Here is a 20,743-nt window from a genome sequence, read left to right as displayed (position 1 = left end):
TGCGAGCCCCACGTGGGACAACCTGATCAATCAATCAATCAATCAATCGCATTTATTGAGCACTTACTGTGTGCAGAGCACTGTATTAAGCACTTGGGAAGTACAAGTTGGCAACATATAGATACGGTCCCTACCCAACAGTGGGCTCACGGTCTAGAAGGGGGAAAAAAGCATCACGTGGAGTGGTCTCAGCTACTGGCAGGTGTCAATGATGAATGCCAACTTGTGGCCTTTTGTATCCTCCCCAGCACTTAGAACAGTGCTTTACACATAGTAAGAGCTTAACAAATACCAAAATTATTATTATTATTAGTAGTAAGCGCTTAATAAATACCAAAATTATTAGTAGTAGTAGTAGTAAGCGCTTAATAAGTGCCATCATTATTATTCAAAACAGTTCACCTTTTCGGCGGGAAGGCGCAGCCCCAAGAACCAATGAGCTCCGAGGACCAGTAAGCCCTGCACATAGGCAACCTGCTCGTCTTGTAACTTCCCCAGCGCTTAGTACAGTGCTTTGCACATAGTAAGCGCTTAATAAAGGCCATTATTATTATTATTATTAGTAGTAGTAGTAGTAGTAGTAAGCACATAATAAGTGCCATCATTATTATTCAAAACAGTTTGCCTTTTCGGTGGGAAGGCGCAGCCCCAAGGACCACGGAGCTCCGAGGACCAGTAAGCCCTGCACATAGTAAGCGCTTAATAAATGGTGGTAGTAGTAGTAGTAGGAGTAGTTGTACATATGTATTCTATTCATTTGATTTTGTTAGTATGTTTGGTTTTGTTCTCTGTCTCCCCCTTTTAGACTGTGAGCCCACTGTTGGGTAGGGACTGTGTCTATATGTTGCCAACTTGTACTTCCCAAGCGCTTAGCACAGTGCTCTGCACACAGTAAGCGCTCAATAAATACGATTGATTGATTGATTGACAGTAGTAGTAGTAAGCGCTTAATAAGTGCCAGCATTATTATTCAAAAACAGTTCGCCTTTTCAGCGGGAAGGCGCAGCCCCAAAGACCAATGAGCTCCGAGGACCAGTAAGCCCCGCCCACCAAGGAAGCTCCGCGGCCCAATGAGCCCCGCCCACCAGAGAAGCCCCGCCCTCTTTCTGTAGGCCCCGCCCACACAGTGACGTCACCGGGGCTCTTTAAGGGCCTCAACGGAGCGCCCCCTCCCATCCCCTGTTGCGTCCGCGGCGGTAACGACAGCGACGACTCGGTCTTAAAGGGAAAGGCCCCGCGCGGGGTTGGAGCCCGGAGCCGGGCGTGCCGGGCGGGCCTGCCCCTTTAAGGGCGGGGCGTCCTCCCGCCCCAAGCTGATACTGAGCGTCCTGGGATCGCCGCCCGGGGCGGGGAAGGAGCGTCCATCACACTCCCCCTTCCCCCTTCCTTCCCCCGGCCCGGAGCCCCCCGACCCCAGCCATGCGGAGCAGGGAGCATGGAAGCGGCGGACTCTGAGGTTCTGTCGGTGCGGGAGCAGCTCTTTCACCAGCGGGTCCGGGAGTGCATCGTGAGTGCGGGGCACCGGAGGGAGGGAGGGGGCCGAGATGATAATAATAATAATAATATTGGTACTTGTTAAGCGCTTACTATGTGCCAAGCACTGTTCTAAGCGCTGGGGTCGATACAAGGTAATCAGGCTGTCCCACGTGGGGCTCACAGTCTTCATCCCCATTTTACAATCAATCAATCATTTATTGAGCGCTTACTATGTGCAGAGCACCGTACTAAGCGCTTGGGAAGTACAAATTGGCAACATACAGAGACAGTCCCTACCCAACATTGGGCTCACAGTCTAAAAGGGGGAGACAGAGGACAAAACCAAACATACTCACAAAATAAAATAAATAGAATCGATATGTACAAGTAAAATAAATAAATAAAGAGTAATAAATATGTACAAACATACATATACAGGTGGGGAAGGGAAGGAGGTAAGATGGGGTAGTGAAGTGACTTGCCCAAAGTCACCCAGCTGACAAGTGGCGGAGCCGGAATTTGAACCCACGACCTCTGACTCCAAAGCCCGTGCTCTTTTCTGCTGAGGCCAGGGTTCATGATCCTCCCCCCTCCCCTCTCCCACCCCAACCGGGGTCAAGCCCTGCGTTTGTAAATCCATCCTGGAAGGAAAGCAAAAACCCGTCAATTCTCCTTTCTCTCCCCCGTCTTCGGAGCTGTGCTTCCCTCTCTTGTTAATGTACAGTGCGCTTAGTAATAGTAATAATAATAATAATGGCATTTATTAAGCACTTTTCTAAGAGCTGGAGAGGTTACAAGGTGATCTCCCCCTCGTCCCCCTCTCCATCCCCCGCATCTTACCTCCTTCCCTTCCCCACAGCACCTGTATATATGTATCAATTAATCAATCAATCGTATTTATTGAGCGCTTACTGTATTCAGAGCACTGTACTAAGCGCTTGGGAAGTACAAGTTGGCAACATATAGAGACGGTGGGCTCACAGTCTCAAAAGGGGAGACAGAGAACAAAACCAAACATGATATATGTTTGTACATATTTATTACTCTATTTATCTTGTACATATCTATTTTATTTTGTTAGTATGTTTGGTTTTGTTCTCTGTCTCCCCCTGCTAGACTGAGCCCACTGTTGGGTAGGGACTGTCTCTATATGTTGCCAACTTGTACTTCCCAAGCGCTTAGTACAGTGCTCTGCACATAGTAAGCGCTCAATAAATACGATTGATTGATTGATCAGGTTGTCCCACGGGGGGCTCACAGTCTTAATCCCCATTTTACAGATGAGGTACCGGAGGCCCAGAGAAGTTGTTGTACTTCCCAAGCGCTTAGTACAGTGCTCTGCACACAGTAAGCGCTCAATAAATACGATTGATTAAGTGACTTGCCCAAAGTCACACTGGTGACAAGTGGCGGAGCCGGGATTTGAACCCATCACCTCTGACTCCAAAGTCCGTGCTCTTTCCACTGAGCCACGCTGCTTCTCTTAGTACAGTGCTCTGCACACAGTAAGTGCTCAATAAATACGATTGAATGAATGAATGGTGTTTGTTAATCGCTTACTATGTGCCAGGCACTGTTCTAAGCGCTGGGGTATCTACAAGCTAATCAGGTTGGACACAGTCCCTGTTCCACATAATAATAATGATGGTATTTGTTAAGCGCTTACTATGTGCCAAGCAGTGTTCTAAGCGCTGGAGTAGACACAGGGTAATCAGGTTGTCCCACGTGGGGCTCACACTTTTAATTCCCATTTTACAGATGAGGTAACTGAGACCCAGAAAAGTGAAGTGACTTGCCCAAGGTCACACAGCAGACATGTGGCAGAGGCAGGATAAGAACCCACATCCTCAGACTCCCAAGCCCGGGCTCTTTCCATTACGCCACACTGCTTCTCCACATTCATTCATTTATTCAATCGTATTTATTGAGCGCTTACTGTGTGCAGAGCACTGTACTAAGCGCTTGGGAAATGCAAGTTGGCAACATATAGAGACGGTCCCTACCAAACAACGTGCTCACAGTCTAGAAGGGGGGACACATGAGGCTCACACTTTTGTGCGAGCTCGTCGCGGGCCGTGGTCCTGTCCACCAATTCTGTTGTATTGACTTCTCCCAAGCGCTTAGTACAGTGCTCTGCATGCCATAGGCGCTCAGTAAATATCTTTGTCGGTGATGGTGTCCGACCCTCGTGGGTGGGATGGGTTGGGAAAGGCGGTGTGTGTGTGTGTGTGTGTGTGTGTGTGTGTGTGTTGAAGGTAATAATGATAATAGTAATTGTGACTTGTTAAAGACTTACTACGTGCTGAGCGCTCGGGTAGATAGGGGATAATCAGGTTAGATAGGGGCCCTGCCCGACACCGGGTGCCGGGTCTAAAGGTAGTGAGAGGGGACTAGGGGCGAGACCAAGCCCAAGGCGAGGGGTTCAGAGGCTCCTCATCCAGCTCCCCGGACTCTGGAGATTTGGAGGAGGAGCCTGTTGCTGTGGGGGAAAGTAGAAAACCCTGGTCTTCCCCAGAGATGGCTTCATGGCAGCACGGCGCTGTATCCAGGCGCCCTGGAAGCCTGGGGAGTGAGGAGAAGCCCTTGAAAGGGCAGGGAACACATAGGTCTTGCCTGGCCCTGACAGCCTCATCCCACACACCCGAGGGATACACAGTGCAGTCCAGGCCTCTGAAGAGCAGGTCAGGGAAAACTTCCCCCCACACCCCTGAGAGAAAAACACACACACACACACACACACACACACACACACACACACACACACACACACACACACACCCGAGACACACACACTGCTCCCCCATCCCTGAGACACACACTCTCACACACTGCTCCCCCCACCAATGAGACACACACTCTCACACACTGCTCCCCCCACCCATGAGGCAAACACTCACACACACTGCTCCCACACACACACACACACACACTGCTCCCCCATCCCTGAGACACACACTCACACACACTGCTCCCCCCACCCATGAGACACACACTCTCACACACTGCTCCCCCCACCCATGAGGCAAACACTCACACACTGCTCCCCCATCCCTGAGACACACACTCACACACACTGCCCCCCCACCCATGAGAGACACACTCACACACACTGCCCCCCACCCATGAGACACACACTCACACACACTGCTCCCCCATCCATGAGACACACACTCACACACACTGCTCTCCCCACCCATGAGACATACATTCATACACTGCTCTCCCCACCCATGAGACACACATTCATACACTGCTCCCCCCACCCATGAGACACACACTCACACACACTGCTCCCCCCACCCATCTCTCTCTCTCACACACACACACACACACACACACACACACACACACACACTCTTCTTCACCCAACCGTGTTCCTCCCAGAAAGACACATGCATCCCTTTCTCCCCAAGACAAGAACACTCAAAGACCTGGCTAGTGGCCCAGAGCGGACCCAAAGAGGCTCCTCCCTGGCCCAGGGGCAGTTTCCTGACATTTCAAGCAGTGTCCCTCCACCACCCGCTCCATCCCCCCAAACAGGGAACTGTGATGCATTGGGAGAGGGGGGTGGGAAGGTAGGAGAGCACAAGAGCAAGTTGTGCAGCTTTCAGTATTTTGCAGGAGGAAGTTTGTATTTGCTTCTCAGGGATTTTTCACGATAGATTGTCTCAGGGTGGTGATTTCCTAGGGAAAATCCTTGAGAAGCAACTTTAAAATGACAGACACGTGAAATGCTGCACCCCCTGCCACCCAACCTTGAGTCGGGAGACAAGAGTCTAGGTTCTTGCTTCTCCAAAGCCCCAACCATTCCACCCTTGCTCAGCCTTCTGTCGGGGTCCCTGAGGGTGGGGGAAGGCAGGGGCAGTGCATGAAAGGATGAGGTCCCCACCACCACAGAGAATCCATCAGCTTGCTGAGACCTGAAACCCCAGCTCTTGCTGACAGTCAAACCCTAGGACTGTGGAAAAAATAATAACAAATAAAAATGACTGTGGTATTTAAGCCCTTACTAGTTGCCAAGCACTGCATCAACCCCTGGAATATGTTAAAGATAATCAGGTCAGACACAGTTCCTGTCCCATACAGGTCTCAGTCTAAGCAAGAGGGAAACAGGGACTTCATCCCCATTTTCAGATGAGGGAACTGAGGCACAGAGAAGCTAAGTGACTTGCCTAAGGTCCCACATTCATTCATTCAATCATATTTATTGAGCGCTTACTGTGTGCAGAGCACTGTACTAAGCGCTTGGGACGTACAGGTCGGCAACATATAGAGACGGTTCCTACCCAACAACGGGCTCACAGTCTAGAAGGGGGAGACAGGCAACAAAACAAAACATGTAGACAGGTGTCAAAGTCATCAGAACAAATAGAATTAAAGCTATATGCACATCATTAACAAAATAAAAAGAATAGTAAATATGTACTAAACGTTTTCCAATGGCTGTTAACACTGTCCAAATATTTCCTAACGTGTTGTGATGACCCAGCCACATCAGGCAAGGGGCGGAGACAAGATTATTCTCAGGTCCTTTTGACTGTCTGGTCTCATGCCACTAGGCCATGCTGCTTTTCAGACCTGGAAGTACTTGGGTCCAGGCCTGCCAGCCCCACTGGGAATAAGGTGAGGGCTAGTGTTCCCTTGGAGGTGGCACTGAGGGCAGGGCTGGTGACTATAGCTAGTCTGCCCAGTCCTGGGACCTTCTGGGGACTCCTCTCTCCCCTGCTGGGATCTAGGGTTCATTCATTCATTCAATCGTATTTATTGAGCGCTTACTGTGTGCAGAGCACTGTACTAAGCGCATGGGAAGTACAAGTTGGCAACATATAGAGACGGTCCCTACCCAACAGTGGGCTCACAGTCTAGAAGGGGGAGACAGAGAACAAAACAAAACATATTAACAAAATAAAATAAATATGTAGAAATCAAATAGAGTAATACATATGTATAAACATATATACGGGTGCTGTGGGGAGGGGAAGGAGGTAAGGCGGGGGGGGAGGGGGAGAGGAAGGAGGGGTCTCAGTCTGGGAAGGGCTCCTGGAGGAGGTGAGCACTCAGTAGGGCTCATCATCATCATTATTATTTAAAAGGAGCAAAACCAAACGCTCTGAAACCATTCCATGAAGATTCTGAAGAAGGTAGGGACTGTCTCTATATGTTGCCAACTTGTACTTCCCAAGCGTGTAGTACAGTGCTCTGCACACAGTAAGCGCTCAATAAATACGATTGATTGATTGATTGGAGCTAAGACTCCAGTTCACCCGAGGCCTGGGGTCAAGCCAGGGGCTATTCTCACAGCCAGGCCCAGGACTTTCTTCTCCTCCCTGCCCAACCGCAGCACCGTTATAAGAAGGGTTTGACTCTGTTCCTGGAAACCATTCTAGAAGGGACAGCGGGAGGCTGCCCCCAACTGCGCCCCCCCAACACACACACAAGCAATCCTGTTGTCCCCATCCCTCTCCCATGGACAGTATCAGATTTAAGAAAAGATACAGGCAGAGCAAGACAGATATTGCTCTTGTGACAGAAACGTGGCAGGCGTGAATGCTCTATGCTGAGATGTAGAGGCTCAGTTGGGTCACAAGGGCAGAGGCAGCAGGTGTGGACAGAGGGACTACTGGGATTGTTCCCTAGGACTTTTAGACTGTGAGCCCACTGTTGGGTAGGGACTGTCTCTATATGTTGCCAACTTGTACTTCCCAAGTGCTTAGTACAGTGCTCTGCACACAGTAAGCGCTCAATAAATACGATTGATTGATTGACTGGTCTCCTTCCCTGATCCCAACCTCTTTCTCCCATGTCTAGCCTTGGCTTCCAGCTATGAATTCCAGGGACCCCTCTCTCCCCAACTCTTAGGCCCCTGGCTATCAATAGAGTGAATAGAGCACGGACCTTGGAGTCAGAAGGACCTGGGTTCTAATTCCACTCCACCACTTGTCTGTTGCGAGACCTTGGGCAAGTCACTTCACTTCTCTGGGCCTCAGTTACGTCATCTGGAAAATGGGGCTTGAGACTGGGAGCCCTATATGGGGCAGGGACTGTGTCCATCATGATTATCTTGTATCTACCCCACTGCTTAGAACAGTGCCTGGCACATAGAAAGCACTTAAATACCATTATAATAAGCCAGGAAAGAGTTAATTGATGGTTTTCCTGGGGTGTGTGGGGGGGGAGAGGGAGGTGGAGAAACTGGCACCTGCCCCTTTGCTGATGAGAGGTGGGTGGTGCCAGCCAGAGAGGTGCCAGTGCCTTTTCCTCCTGCCAAACAGGGAGGAGCTGTGAGCTGCTCCGGTACTGCTTTCCCTTTAATCTGTGGACCATGACTTCCTCCAGGGCTGCCCTAGAGCCTTCTTCCCACCCGTTCTAATAATAATAATTATTATTATAGTGGTGTTTAAGCCCTTACTTTAAACTAAGCGCTGGGGTACTGGGATTGAGAATTGGATGCAGTCTCTGCCCCACATAGGGCTAACAGTCTAAGAAGGAGGGAGAACAGGTATTGAATCTCCATTTTACAGTTGAGAAAACCGAGGTCCAGAGAAAAGTGGCTTGCCCATGGTCATACAGCAGGCAAGTGGCAGAGCTGGGATTAGAATGCAGGTCATTTGAATCCCAGGCAGGAGCTCTTTCCACTAGGTCACACTGGTCTTCTGGAATGGACCTCTTCCTGCTCCCTCCCTCCCTCCTACTCCCCATCTCTGGGGAGGCAGCTCAGCCCAGCCCAGGCCACAGTGACAACCAGCCACAGCCAGCGTGGAACTCCATTGTGACCTTTTGAGCCCACCTCCCTCCCCAGGTGTTGCATAATTCCCAGGACAGCACACTCCCTCGCACTCCCTCCCACACCATGATTCCTCCTGCCCAGTGGGGTAGGGGTGTTGTTGGGGGGGGCAGTAGCTGGCAGATGGGTACCAGTCTTCTGCCTGTCTCCATGGGAGAGAAGCAGGGCCCTCTAAACCCTTCTTGCCTCCTCTCCCACTCCCTTCTGCGTCGCCTTGACATTCTCCCTTTATTCATCCCCCCTCATGTCTATCTCCTTTAGACTGTAAGCTCACAGTGGGCAGGGAGTGTGTCTCTTAGTAGCATGGCCTAGTGGATAGAGCTTTGGCCTGGGAGTCAGGAGGACCTGGGTTCTAATCCCAGCTCCACTGTTTGTCTGCTATATGACCTTGGGCAAGTCGATTCTGTGCCTCAGTTACCTCATCAGTAAAGTGGGGATTAAGACTGAGCCTCATATGGGACAGGGACTGTGTTAAACCGAATTGTTTCCACCCCGGTGCTTAGAATAGTGCTTGACACATAGTAAGCGCTTAACAAATACCATCATCATATTGTTATGTTGTACTCTTCAAAGCGCTTAGTACAGTGCTCTGCACACAGCAAGCACTCAATAAATATGATTGGCTAACTGCTTTCTTGTGGGCCTGGTAGGGTCAGCTCTCTCCTGGCGTGTGGGAATGGAGAGTTTTCTTATGGTAACCACATGAGGGATAATATTAATAGTGGTATTTGTTAAGTGCTTGCAATGTGTCAAGCACTAGACTAAGCTCTGGGAGAGAAACCATATAGTAGGGGCAGACACAGTCTCTGTCCCACATGAATCTCATGGTCTAAGTAGGAGGGAGAAGAGGTATTGAATCCCCATTTTTGACAGATGAGGAAACTGAGTCAGGGAGAGGTTAAGCGACTTGCTCAAAGACGCTCAGCAGGCAAGTGGCTGAGTTGGGATTAGAACCCTGCTTCCAAAAGGACTCTGAACTAGGCGTTGGGTTGGGTGAGCTACGTCCCCCTCCCTCTGAACCAATTTAGCAACTGGGAGATGGGTATTGATTTAGCGCACTCTGTGAGGAGAGCACTGTACTGAGCTCGTGGGAGAGGACAATACAGCAGCATTGATAGACAATTCATTCATTCAATCAATTATTGAGTACTTACTGTGTGCAGAGCATTGTACTAAGTGCTTGGGAAAATTCAGTACAACAATAAACAGTGACATTCCCTGCCCACCATGAGTTTATATTCTAGAGGAGTGGAGACAGACATCAATACATATAAATAAAATTACAGATATGTACATAAGTGCTGTGAGGCTGGGAGGGGAGAAGAGCAAAGGGAGCAAATCAGGGTAATGCAGAAGGGAGTGGGAAATGAGGAAAAATCCCTGACCTCAAGGAGCTTACCACCATCTAAACTGTAAGCTCATTGTGGGCAGGGAAGGTGACTGTTATATTGTTAAATTATACTCTCCCAAGCGGTTAGTACAGTGCTCGCACACAGTAAAGCGCTCAGTAAATACAACTGACTGACTAGTGGGGGAAACAGACATGAAAATTCATTACAGATAGGGGAAGCAGCAGAGCATAGGATTTGGACATAAAGGCTGTGAGGTTGGGGGTGGGGTGAGTTCCGGTAGGGCCCTCCCCCAAGGCTCAAGCCTCAGGAACTCATTCATTCATATTTATTGAGTGCTTACTGTGTGCAGAGCACTGTACTAAGTGCTTAGGAAAGTACAACAATAAATAGTCACATTCCTTGCCCATCTCCCTGCTTCATGCTTGGGTTCCATCAGTCCACTGGTATTTCTCGAGCACTCACCCAGCGATGAACACTGTGTGTAGCCCTTGTGGTCTAATAGAGCTAGTGGACTAGATCCTTGCCCCCAAGGAGCTTCAGATGTCAAGCAGGAAGACAGGCAGTAAGATGAATTATAGTAAGAGGAGGGCACAAAGTGCTACTGCAGAAGGGATGGGGAAATGAGAGTTGATGGGGAAAGGCTTCTTGCAGGAGATGTGATTTTCGGAGGGCTTTGAAGATAAGAAGAGCCTCCCTCTACCAGATGCAAAGTGGGGAGGGGATTCCAGGCAGGAGGGTGAGCAGGAGCCGGAGGATGAGGGCGACAGAGATGAGAATGAGGCAGAGTGAGGAGGTTGGTTTGAGATTGGAAGCCCCTGAAGGGAGAAAAATGTTCAAGAAACTCCAGTGGTTACCCATTCACCTCCGCATCAAACAAAAACTCCTTGCCTTTGGCTTTAAAGCACTTAAATCACCTTGCCCCTTCCTACCTCACCTTGCTTCTCACTGGCTACTAATGCTAACCTTCTCTAACCTTCTCACTGTGCCTCAATCTCATTGATCTCATCTCTGACCCCTCACCCACATCCTGCCTCTGGCCTGGGATGCCCTCCCTCCTCAAATCCAACAGACAATTACACTGTTGGCTCAGTGGATAGAGCACGAGGCTAGGAGTCAGAAGGACCTGGGTTCTAATCCTGCCTGAGCCACTTGTCTGCTCTGTGATCTTGGGCAAGTCACTTCACTTCTCTGGGCCTCAGTTACCTCATTTGTACGGGTGTGTGGGTGTGTGTGTATGTCTTGAGTTTTTTTTATGGTATTAATCAGTATATCCCAACTGTTAGGGTTCAGTCACTGATATTTATTGAGTGCTTACTGTATGCACTGTACTAAGCACTTGGGAGAGTACAGTACAAGCGAGTTGGTAGACATATTCTTTGCCCACTATGAGCTTGCCGCCAGGAAGGGGAAGATTTGAGGTGATCAGGTGGCACAGTCGCTGCCCACATAGGGCTCACAGTTGAAGAGGGAGGGAGAGCCGGTACCTCTAATTTACAGATGAGGAAACTAAGGCGCAGGGAGGACAAGTGACTTTCTCATGGTCTCACAGCATGCTGGTGGCTGGAATAATAATAATAATAATGATGGCAGTTTATTAAGCGCTTACTATGTGCAAAGCACTGTTCTAAGTGCTGGGGAGGTTACAAGGTGATCAGGTTGTCCCATGGGGGGCTCACAGTCTTCATCCCCATTTTGCAGATGAGGGAACTGAGGCGCAGAGAAGTTAAGGGACTTGCCCAAAGTCACACAGTTGACAATTGGCAGAGCTGGGATTTGAACCCCTGACCTCTGACTCCAAAGCCCGTGCTCTTTCCACTGAGCCATGCTGCTTCCCCAAGAACTGGAAGCCAGTTCTCCTGTGTCCTGGGCTCTTTCCTTTAGGCAGCCCTGCCTTCCTACATTGCACCTGGGGAGGAGAGAAGGAGGGGCAGGGCTGGGCTTTTCACTCGTTTCTGCCCAGCAATCCTTGGAGGGGACAGGGTGGGAGATCCCAGGGCCCGGCCCATCTTGGGTGCTGGGCTGTGTCACCCTGAGGTGCTGGGGCATACAGGCTGAGCGGCATTTTGCCGACCTGTGTCACCGGAGGCAGCTGGGAGGTAAGCCCAGGGCCACGGGGCAAGGCCTGAGGCCTGCCTCGGCCTAAGGCGGGACTTGAGGATTAGAGATTAGGGGCGGTGGAGGAAAGGGGATTGGGGAGGGAATTAGCAGGGGGGGTGGTTAGAGTTTACCCTGACCCATGTCCCCTCTCTGCTCCAGATCTCCACACTGCTCTTCGCGGCTCTCTACCTCCTCTGCCACTTCGCCGTGACCCACTTCAAGAAACCGACTGAGTTTGCCACCGGTACTGCCCTTCCCAGGCTCTTCCACTATGCCTGAGGGTGCTTCCCTGGAACTCAGGGCTGGTGACAGCCCCCACCCCCCCCCACACACCAGGGAAGGGAGAGCGGCCTTATACTCCCCGCTCCCCGGCCATGTTCCTCTCCTGGGCTGTGGGCACCGGGCTACCAGCAGACATCCCCTCCTCATGCCCAGCCAGATGGGCCGCAATGCCCAAGCTCATTGCTGATTGGCTGGAAGCTGCCAGGCTCTTCCACCTCCTTTCCTCCTCTCCCCCTTCTCCCTTCCACCCCATATCCAGTTCCTTATTCTGGTCACTTCCCGTTCCCAACCACAGGATTTTCTCACCCCCTGCCCCCCCAAGCTCCAGGCTTCACCTCGAGTATCTGAGTGGGTTTTCTCTCCTCCCGGGACACTGCTCTTGGGAGTCAGAGATCTGCTCAGCTTCAGCTAAAGTGCCAGTCTCCAGTCACAGTGCCTTGGGGCTGGTGTGGCCTCCTGGGTGGTCATGTTTGGATGTCTATCTGTGTCTCTGCTCTGTCTGACTCTCTCTCTGGGTTTTACAGTTGATGATGATGCCACTGTCAATAAGATTGCGTAAGTTCCTGTGCCACCCGGGGACCCTGGGGTGGGAGGACCAGGCATCCGCACTCCTTCCTTCTGGTGGCTTCAGGGCCCAGGAGCCGGGCTTTGGGGAGGGCCAGGGGCTCCATCAGACCCTCCCTGCCCCCCACACCACTGTATCTAATGGCTCCCAGAGAAACTTTCCTGTGCTGGGAGCTGAGGTTCGCGTTGTCCCTGATAATAATAATAATAATAATAATTGTGGTATTTGTTAAGCGCTTACTATGTGCCAAGCACTGTTGTAAGCATTAGAGTGGATACAAGATAATCAGGTGCGTCACAATCCCTGTCCCATGTGAGACTCACAGTCTTAATCCCAGTTTTCCCAGTGAGGTAATGGAGGCACAGAGAAGTTAAGTGTCTTTCCCAATGTCACACAGCAGACATGTGGTGGAACTGGGATCGGAACCCATGACCTCTGACTTCCAAGCCTGTGCTCTTTCCACCAGGCCATACTGCTTCCCTGGGGACTATCACTCACCCCTCACTGCCCTGGAGCTGGCACTGCCAAGGCCAATAGCCCCGTGGGGCTGGTGGGAGTCAGGAGGGAGAGGAAAATCTGTCCAGTGACACTACCATTCCAAGGGGGTCTGGGTGCTGGAGGTTCCTGGGACAGAGCCTGTGGACCCCAACCAAGGAGCCTAAGGGAACTGAATCAAGGGAACCGAATCAGTCAGGGTTATTTATTGAGCACTTACTGTGTGCAGAGCACTGTACTAAGACTTAAACTTGGGGGGAATTGGGAGGAACTGGGGGGAAGAGCTGGTGGCACCAGAGCTCCTCTAATGCCCCTCTTTGTTCCCCCATCCCCACCCCGTCTTCTGGCAGCCTTGGACTCTGCACCTTCACCCTGGCCGTGGCCCTGGGCGCTGTGCTGCTCCTGCCCTTCTCCATCCTCAGCAACGAGATCCTCCTCTCCCTGCCCCGCAGCTACTATGTCCAGTGGCTCAACGCCTCACTCATCCACGGTGAGAGTTAATCAGTCAGTCATATTTGAGTACTTCATGCAGAGAACTGTACTAAGCTCTTGGTACAAGAGCTATAACTGACACATTCCTTGCCCACAATGAGCTTATAGTCCTATAGGGAGTGACACACTTTTAATAATAATTTTGCTATTAAAGTCCTTGGTGTGTGTCAAGAACTGGACTAAGCACTGAGGCAGAAAAAAGGTAAGCAGATTGAACAGTCCCCGAAAGAGTCACAGCCTGAGGAGGAGGAAGAACAGGTATTGAATCCCCATTTTACAGATAAGGAAACCGAGGCACAGAGAAGTGCCCAAGGTCACACAGCTGGCAAATGGCAGACCTGGGTCTAGAATGCAGGTCTCTTGCCTCCCAGGACAAGGCTTATGCTATTAGGCCTCTCTGCTTCTCTAATCAGCGCTACTGATTGATGGATTGCCAGCTTTGCTCTGCCATCTACCCCACCCTCCAAGCCACACTGTATCTTCCCCACCCCCAGGTCTCTGGAACCTCGTCTTCCTCTTCTCCAACCTGTCCCTCATCTTCCTCATGCCATTTGCCTATTTCTTCACTGAGTCTGAGGGTTTCGCCGGCTCCAGGAAGGTGAGCAGAGGGAGGTCTGGGGTTGGGGGGCCCAGAAGACCGGGAGGTACATCTTGCCCTGCTTCTGGGTCTCTTGATTTCCCCCCCCCCCCCCCCACTTCCCCCTCCCCGGCAGGGTGTGCTGGGCCGCGTATACGAAACCGTGGTGATGCTGGTACTCCTGACGCTACTGCTTCTGGGCATCGTCTGGGTGGCCTCGGCCATGGTGGGCGGCACCCCGGCCAGCCGGAAGTCCCTGTATGGTGAGCAACCCATTCCCTCCTGGGACCCCTTGCCCACGTCCTGCCTCTGGCCTGGAACGCTTTCCCTCCTCAAATCCGACAGATGACTACTCTTCCCCCCCATTCAAAGCCTTATTGAAGGCATCTCCTCCAAGAGGACTTCCCAGACTAAGCCCCCCACCCCTTCCTCTTCTCCCTCCCTTCTGCATCGCCCTGACTTGCTCCCTTTGTTCTTCCCCCTCCCAGCCCCACAGCACTTACATACATATCTGTCATTTATTTATATTAATGTTTATCTTCCCCCTTTAAACTGTGAGCTCGTATGGGCAGGGAATGGCTATTATATTGTACTCCCCCAAGTGCTTAGTACAGTGCTCTGCACACAGTAAATGCTCAATAAATACAATTGAATGAACTAATGACCCTGGAGACTAAGGTGGGCAGTACCTTGACCACCTGGGAGTCCCTGTACAGTGAGCGACCCTCCTGGAACCCTGGAGACCATGATGGGTGGTAGCCCAGCCACCCAGGAGTCCCCATAAGGTGAGCGACCCATCCCCTTCTGGGACCCCAGGGACACAGTCAACTGAATTCCCCCCTGCTCCAGGGAATGCTGGGAGGCCGGTGGTCTTCCCCCTCCTGCTCCAGGCCCCAAAGCCAGCTTCCTCACCAGCCTGTTCTCCCCACAGACCTGTGGGAGTACTACCTCCCATACCTGTATTCCTGCATCTCCTTCATGGGGGGCCTGCTGCTCCTTGGTGAGTTTGGGGGCCCTGGGGGGAGGATGGGGCACAGGGGCTGGAAAGGTTCATAGGGGGTGGGGGCATCACTGAGTGTCTCTTTCCACAGTGTGCACCCCGCTGGGCCTCGCCCGAATGTTCTCTGTTACTGGGAAGCTGCTAGTCAAACCCAGGGTATGTGACTCCCCTTCAGTCAGTCGATCAATCAGAGGTATTTATTGAGTGCTTACTGTGTGCGGAGCACTGTCCTAAGCACTTGGAAGAGAATAGCACAACATTGTTGGTAGACACCTTCCCTCCCTGCGATGAGCTTACGGTCTAGAGGGGAGCTTAGTCTAGACTCCAGCCTGATACCCCACCATTGCCAACCCTTCAGACCCCCATTGGACACCCCCCGCCCCCCGTTCCTCCACCTTGATTCCCACCTTCCATCCTTCAGTCGCACAAGGTGGTGCCCCCAGCCTGGTCCTTGTTGGGGTGGGGGGACGGGAGGAGGAAGCAGGGAGGAGGACAGGGCAGTGTCCCAGGCACACATTGGGCCCCTCCCGCCCCCTCCCCAGCTGCTGGAAGACCTGGAGGAGCAGCTGTACTGCTCCACCTTTGAGGAGGCGGCCTTGACCCGCCGGATCCGCAGAGAGGAATGTCCCAGGCCGCTGGGCCGGGGGGCGCCACCAGGTGCTACCCTCTCCCCTGCAGACCCCACCTTGTGCTGCCCGATTCCCCGCTGGCTGCCCCTGGGCGTGGATCTCCTGGCCCTGCAGGCCCAGAAGTTGACCCTGGGTAAGGGGGCTGTTGGGGGAAGGAGCGCCTGAAGCTGGGGCAGGTAGGGGGAAGCCCGGGGAGAGCCACCCCTTGCCCCATCGCCGACCCTACTGATGGGCCGATGGTCCTCCCCGACAGAGAAACGCCAACAGGCGTCTGCCTGGCAGCGAAACCTGGGCTACCCCGTGGCCATGCTGCTGCTGCTGCTGCTGACTGTGAGTGAGGGGGCTGGGTGTAGGGGCCGGGCGGAGGCGCGATGAGGGAGTGGGGAGCTACTGGGACCTCGGCCTGAGTCCTTGCTCCGCCAGGGCCTCTCGGTGCTCATCGTTGCCATCCACATCCTGGAGCTGCTGATTGACGAGGCCGCCATGCCCAAAGGCATGCAGGTAGTTGGCTGGGGGCGGGAGGGTGATCCTTTCCTCCAGGATTGGGGCTCTGTGTGAGCCAGGGGCCTTCTCTCTCCAACTCTGGTAGGGGCTGGGCTGGACTGGGCCAAGGGGTGGGCAAGGGGGGCACCAGCAATGGCCCTAAGTAGGGGGCTGCCCCAGCTGACCTCCCCTCTCCCCCCGGTCTACGCCGTTCCTTCCTAGGATGCATCTCTGGGCCAGGTCTCCTTCTCCAAATTGGGCTCCTTCGGCGCCGCCATCCAAGTTATCCTGATCTTGTATCCTTTTGAGACCCCTTCCCACCCAGAATCCTGGCCCAAACAGGAATGGTGATTGGGACCAGTGGGGCCGGGTCCCCGGGTGCTTCGATCAGATCAATCAATCAGTGGATTTTATTGTGTTCTGCACCTAGCAAGCGCTCTATACTAAGTGGCTTGGGAAGGTACAATTTTATAGGTTTAGTAGGTGCAATCCCTGCACCCGCCAGGAGCTTCCAATCCAGTCTTCCTCAGACCTCTGATCCTCAACACCCCAGTGGGGCCTACCTCGGTACAGAGGTAGCTCGTAAGCTCGTAGAGTAAGCTCGTAATAATAATAATTACGGTATTAAGCACTTACTATGTGCCAGGCAGTATACTAAGGAATGGGCTCAGTTTCTTGTAGTGGGCAGGGAACGTGTCTGCTGACTCTGTTGTAGTCTCCCAAGCGCTTAGTACAGTGTTCTTCACTTAGTAAATGCTCAATAAATACCACTGATTGTCTGGTCTGTGCAGAGTACTGTGGTAAGCTTTTGAGAGAGTATAATAGTTAACAGACCTGATCCTTGCCCTCAAGGAGTTTATAAGCTGGGGGCCGGGGAGACAAACACTAAAATGATTTACAGATAAGAGGAAGAAAGAATGGGGATATGTTCACAGGATTAGTGCTTAAGTAATAGGATGTAGAGTTACATATATTTGTAGATGTTTGTCTGCCCCTCTAGGCTTGTTAAGGGCAGGGAATGTGTCTACTAAACTGTTGTTCTCTTCCAAGCATGCAGTAAAGTGCTCTTCAGTCAGTGTGTTTATTGAGCACTGTACTAAGCGCTTGGGAGAGTCAATACAACAGTAAACAGACACATCAGTGCTCAATAAATATGATTTATGCATATACACAAACATATTTAGGTCCATAAATGCTATGGGAACAATAATACTTTGCTATATGGTGATTTTAATCCCAAAAGTCTCTGAATATTTAACTCACTTTTTTTTCCTTTGGTCCATCACAGAATCCCTATGACAAAGGGGAAAGCGACCATTAGTCCAGTTTTACAGCTGACAGTGAGGTCTAGAGAGGTGAAGTGACTTGCCCAAGCTCCCACAGCAGGCCTGTGGCAGAGTTGGGATTCAAACCCAGGTCCTCCAGATACCACAGATGCTTCCTTGCTGCCGTTGGAGGAGGACATGGTGGGGGGAGGGTTAACCCTATGGGCGCCAGCTCTCCCTGAACTGAGCAGCAGCTACCTGATGGTGTCCTCCGTGGTCGGCTTCTACAGCTCCCCACTGTTCCGCCGTCTCCAGCCCCGGCGAAACAATACAGCCATGACCCAGGTAGGGTGGGGTGGGTAGGGAGGGAGGGGAGAGGAAATTCTCTGGCTTCCAGGGACCACCCCCGTCATCTCCCACTCTCCACCAGATCATCGGGAATTGCGTCTGCCTCCTGGTGCTGAGCTCCGCCCTTCCTGTCTTCTCCCGGACCCTGGGTGAGAGGCGCAGAGAGGATCCTTTCCAGGGGTGGGTGGTGGGCCAGGAACCTCCGATGCCCTGGCCCCTCTTCCTGCCTAGAGGCTGGAGATGAGGATGGGCACCAGGGCCGACAGTGTGCCAAGGTGGCCACAGGGGGGCGGCAGAGCCTGGCGCCTAGGATGGTGGGGAGGAGAAGGGGGTCACCTGCCCCCCCCCCCCCCCATGCCCCCACCCGGGGTCAGCTCCCCCTCTTCCTCCTCCCTCCCGCTCTACCAGGGCTCACCCGCTTTGACCTCTTGGGCGACTTCGGGCGCTTCAACTGGTTGGGCAGCTTCTACATCGTGTTCCTGTACAACGCGGCCTTCGCCGGTCTCACCACCCTCTGCCTGGTCCGGACGGTCACCTGGGCAGTGCGCGCCGAGCTGATCCGGGCCCTCGGTGAGAGGGGCCGAGCCCAGCGAGGGGGGCGGGGAGGGGCTGGGCCCCAGGTTTAGTGTCCCCGTGAAAGAAAACCTGCAGCCCTCCTGCCACACCCTCACATAATTATGGTACGTGTTAAGCACTGTTCTAAGCACTGGGGTACATACAGGTTAAGTTGGAAACAATCCCTTTCCTACAGGGCGCTCACACTCTTAATCCCCATATTACAGAGGAGGGGACTGAAGCCTAGAGGAGTGAAGTGACTTGCCCAAGGTCAACAGACAGGTGGCAGAGCGGGGAGTAGAATCCAGGTCCTTCTGACTCCCAGGGCCTGGTTCTATCCATTAGGCCATGCTGCTTCCCCTGCCTCGGGGTGGGAGCACCATGGTGAATCCCCTAACCCGCCCCTGACCTCCCCTTCTCTCTTCCTCTTCTCCAGGACTAGACAGGCTGCCCCTGCCCGTCTCCCGTTCCCCGCGGCAGGCCGGCAAGACCCGGCTCCAGTGATCAGGATCAAGGATGAGGCACCCAGGCGATGGAACCCCAACCCAGATGGGTTGGGGGCACCAAACTGGAGCAGAAGGCTCCCCCCTCCCCACCAATGACCTGTCTACACTGTGGCACACTCTGAGCCAGCCCTTCACCCTCAGACCCTTTCCTCCCTTCCAAGCACCCCCTGCCCCGAGTACCAGAGCAGCTGCACCCCCCCGGCCGGGTGGGGGATGGGCCCGGCCAATGGCCTTGGGCCCCGGTTTCCGTTTACATGTCAATCTGCCTCACTGCAAGCCGGCCCGGCCCCGGCCTTGTTTACAGGATTCAATGTGCAATAGGGGGGGTGGGGGAGAAGAGGAGAGAATGAGGGTTGGGGGGGTGGGGGGAATTCAGCGCTGGCACGTTTTGGAAAACTGGTCCCAATGGGGGGCTTCAGAGGGGCAGTTTAGGGGAAGCATCCATCCCCACGCTCAACACCCTGTCCAGCCCTTGATCAGATGCTGTGTAGGGTCTTAAGAATCTGGGACTGGGAGGGGGAAAGGGCCCCATTTCTCCCCAAGCAATAAAGTCAACCCCTCCCTTCACACTGACTGGGGATTCTGTTTTGGGAGGGGGCACCTTCCTGTACCTGTGCTGGGGGGGGGGGGGGGGGGAGGTCCACTGTGCTCAGAGCCATGGCTCTTTATCTTTGATGATGATGATGGTATTTGTTAAGCGCTTACTATGTGCCAAGCACTGAGGTAGATACAAGATAAATGGGTTGTCCCAAGTGGGGCCCCTCAGCCTTGATCCCTGTTTTACAGATTAGGTAACAGGCCCAGAGAAGTGACTTGTCCACAGTCACACAGCTGATGTGATGGAGTCGGGATTAGAAGCCACACCCTCTGATTCCCAAGCCCGGGCTCCTTCCACTAAGCCACGCTGCTCCTCTGCTGCTGCTGCTTTCCCTGGGCTCCCTGCTGCCCTCACAGGGGCAGTGCCCACTGCCTCCATCCCCCTTTACCTCACCCCTTTAGCGCCCACAATGGAAGAGGAAACAGCCGCCTGTGGCCTCCCACTACCTCCCATCCTGCCCCCACCCTGCTCTCGGGCAGGGAAGGGGGGTGGGTGTCAGCGCTCCTCTCGTTCCTGGTTCTTAAGCCCAAAAAGAGCCAACTGGTGCCCTGTGCCCCGCCTCCCTCTGGCCTGGCCCCCTGCCCTCAATGGCCCCTTCTCCCCTCCCTGCCAAGAGAGAGGTCTCCCTTCCCCCTCCCTCCGGAATGAATCTGGCCCCAGCGTATCCTTCACTGGAGCCAGTAGGGCTGCCTCAGTGTTTTGGCTGTTTGAAGCGGGGAGGAGTCGGCCCTGAAGGGGGCAAGGAGGGAGACTGGGCCATCCCCATGAGAAGCAGCATGGCTTTCGTGGAAAGAGCCCGGGCTTGGGAGTCAGAGGTCATAGGTTCTAATCCCGGCCCTGCCACCTGTCAGCTTTGTGACTTTGGGCAAGTCGTGTAATTTCTCTGTGCTTCAGTTACCTCAACCGTGAAACGGGGAATAAGACTGTGAGCCCCACGTGGGACAACCCGATTACCTCGTATCTACCCCAGCACTGAGAACAGTGCGTGGCACATAGTAAGCACTTAACAAATACCATCATCATCATCATCAATTGTATTTATTGAGCGCTTACTGTGTGCAGAGCACCGTACCAAGCGCTTGGGAAGTACAAGTTGGCAACATATAGAGACAACAGGGGTTATTATTCCCACTTCCAAGAACGGATTGGCATTTTAAGGGGCGAGGGCAAGGGTGAGTACCCCAGCGGTTGCCGCCTCCCTGAGTGGGGGTCACCTGTCGGGAAAAGCCAGGAGCAGCG

The 20,743-nt window shown here is 53.0% G+C and overlaps 1 protein-coding gene across 1 annotated transcript; it reads left to right on the top strand.

The window, feature by feature from the left end:
- Positions 1-1,275: 1,275 nt before the first annotated feature.
- On the top strand, positions 1,276-19,224 carry LMBR1L (limb development membrane protein 1 like). The gene is made up of 16 exons (XM_038752384.1): positions 1,276-1,507; positions 11,869-11,953; positions 12,516-12,546; positions 13,402-13,541; positions 14,038-14,141; positions 14,257-14,383; positions 15,052-15,120; positions 15,212-15,276; positions 15,663-15,882; positions 16,003-16,079; positions 16,173-16,250; positions 16,455-16,528; positions 17,752-17,842; positions 17,928-17,994; positions 18,254-18,415; positions 18,837-19,224. Exons 1-16 carry the CDS (start codon positions 1,436-1,438, stop codon positions 18,902-18,904), a joined length of 1,530 nt encoding a protein of 509 aa, XP_038608312.1. The 5' UTR covers positions 1,276-1,435; the 3' UTR covers positions 18,905-19,224.
- Positions 19,225-20,743: the final 1,519 nt, after the last annotated feature.

This window comes from Tachyglossus aculeatus, chromosome 10 (assembly GCF_015852505.1).
Source record: "Tachyglossus aculeatus isolate mTacAcu1 chromosome 10, mTacAcu1.pri, whole genome shotgun sequence".
NCBI lineage: Eukaryota > Metazoa > Chordata > Mammalia > Monotremata > Tachyglossidae > Tachyglossus > Tachyglossus aculeatus.
Note: the sequence above shows the minus strand (reverse complement) of the source record. Positions and strands in the feature narration are given on the sequence as shown.

Coding starts and splice junctions, on each gene's coding strand:
- LMBR1L (XM_038752384.1), top strand. CDS start 1,436: ATGGAAGCGGCGGACTCTGAGGTTCTGTCGGTGCGGGAGCAGCTCTTT. Junction 1,508..11,868: donor AGCGGGTCCGGGAGTGCATC/GTGAGTGCGGGG, acceptor TCTCTGCTCCAG/ATCTCCACACTGCTCTTCGC. Junction 16,080..16,172: donor TGCTGCTGCTGCTGCTGACT/GTGAGTGAGGGG, acceptor TTGCTCCGCCAG/GGCCTCTCGGTGCTCATCGT.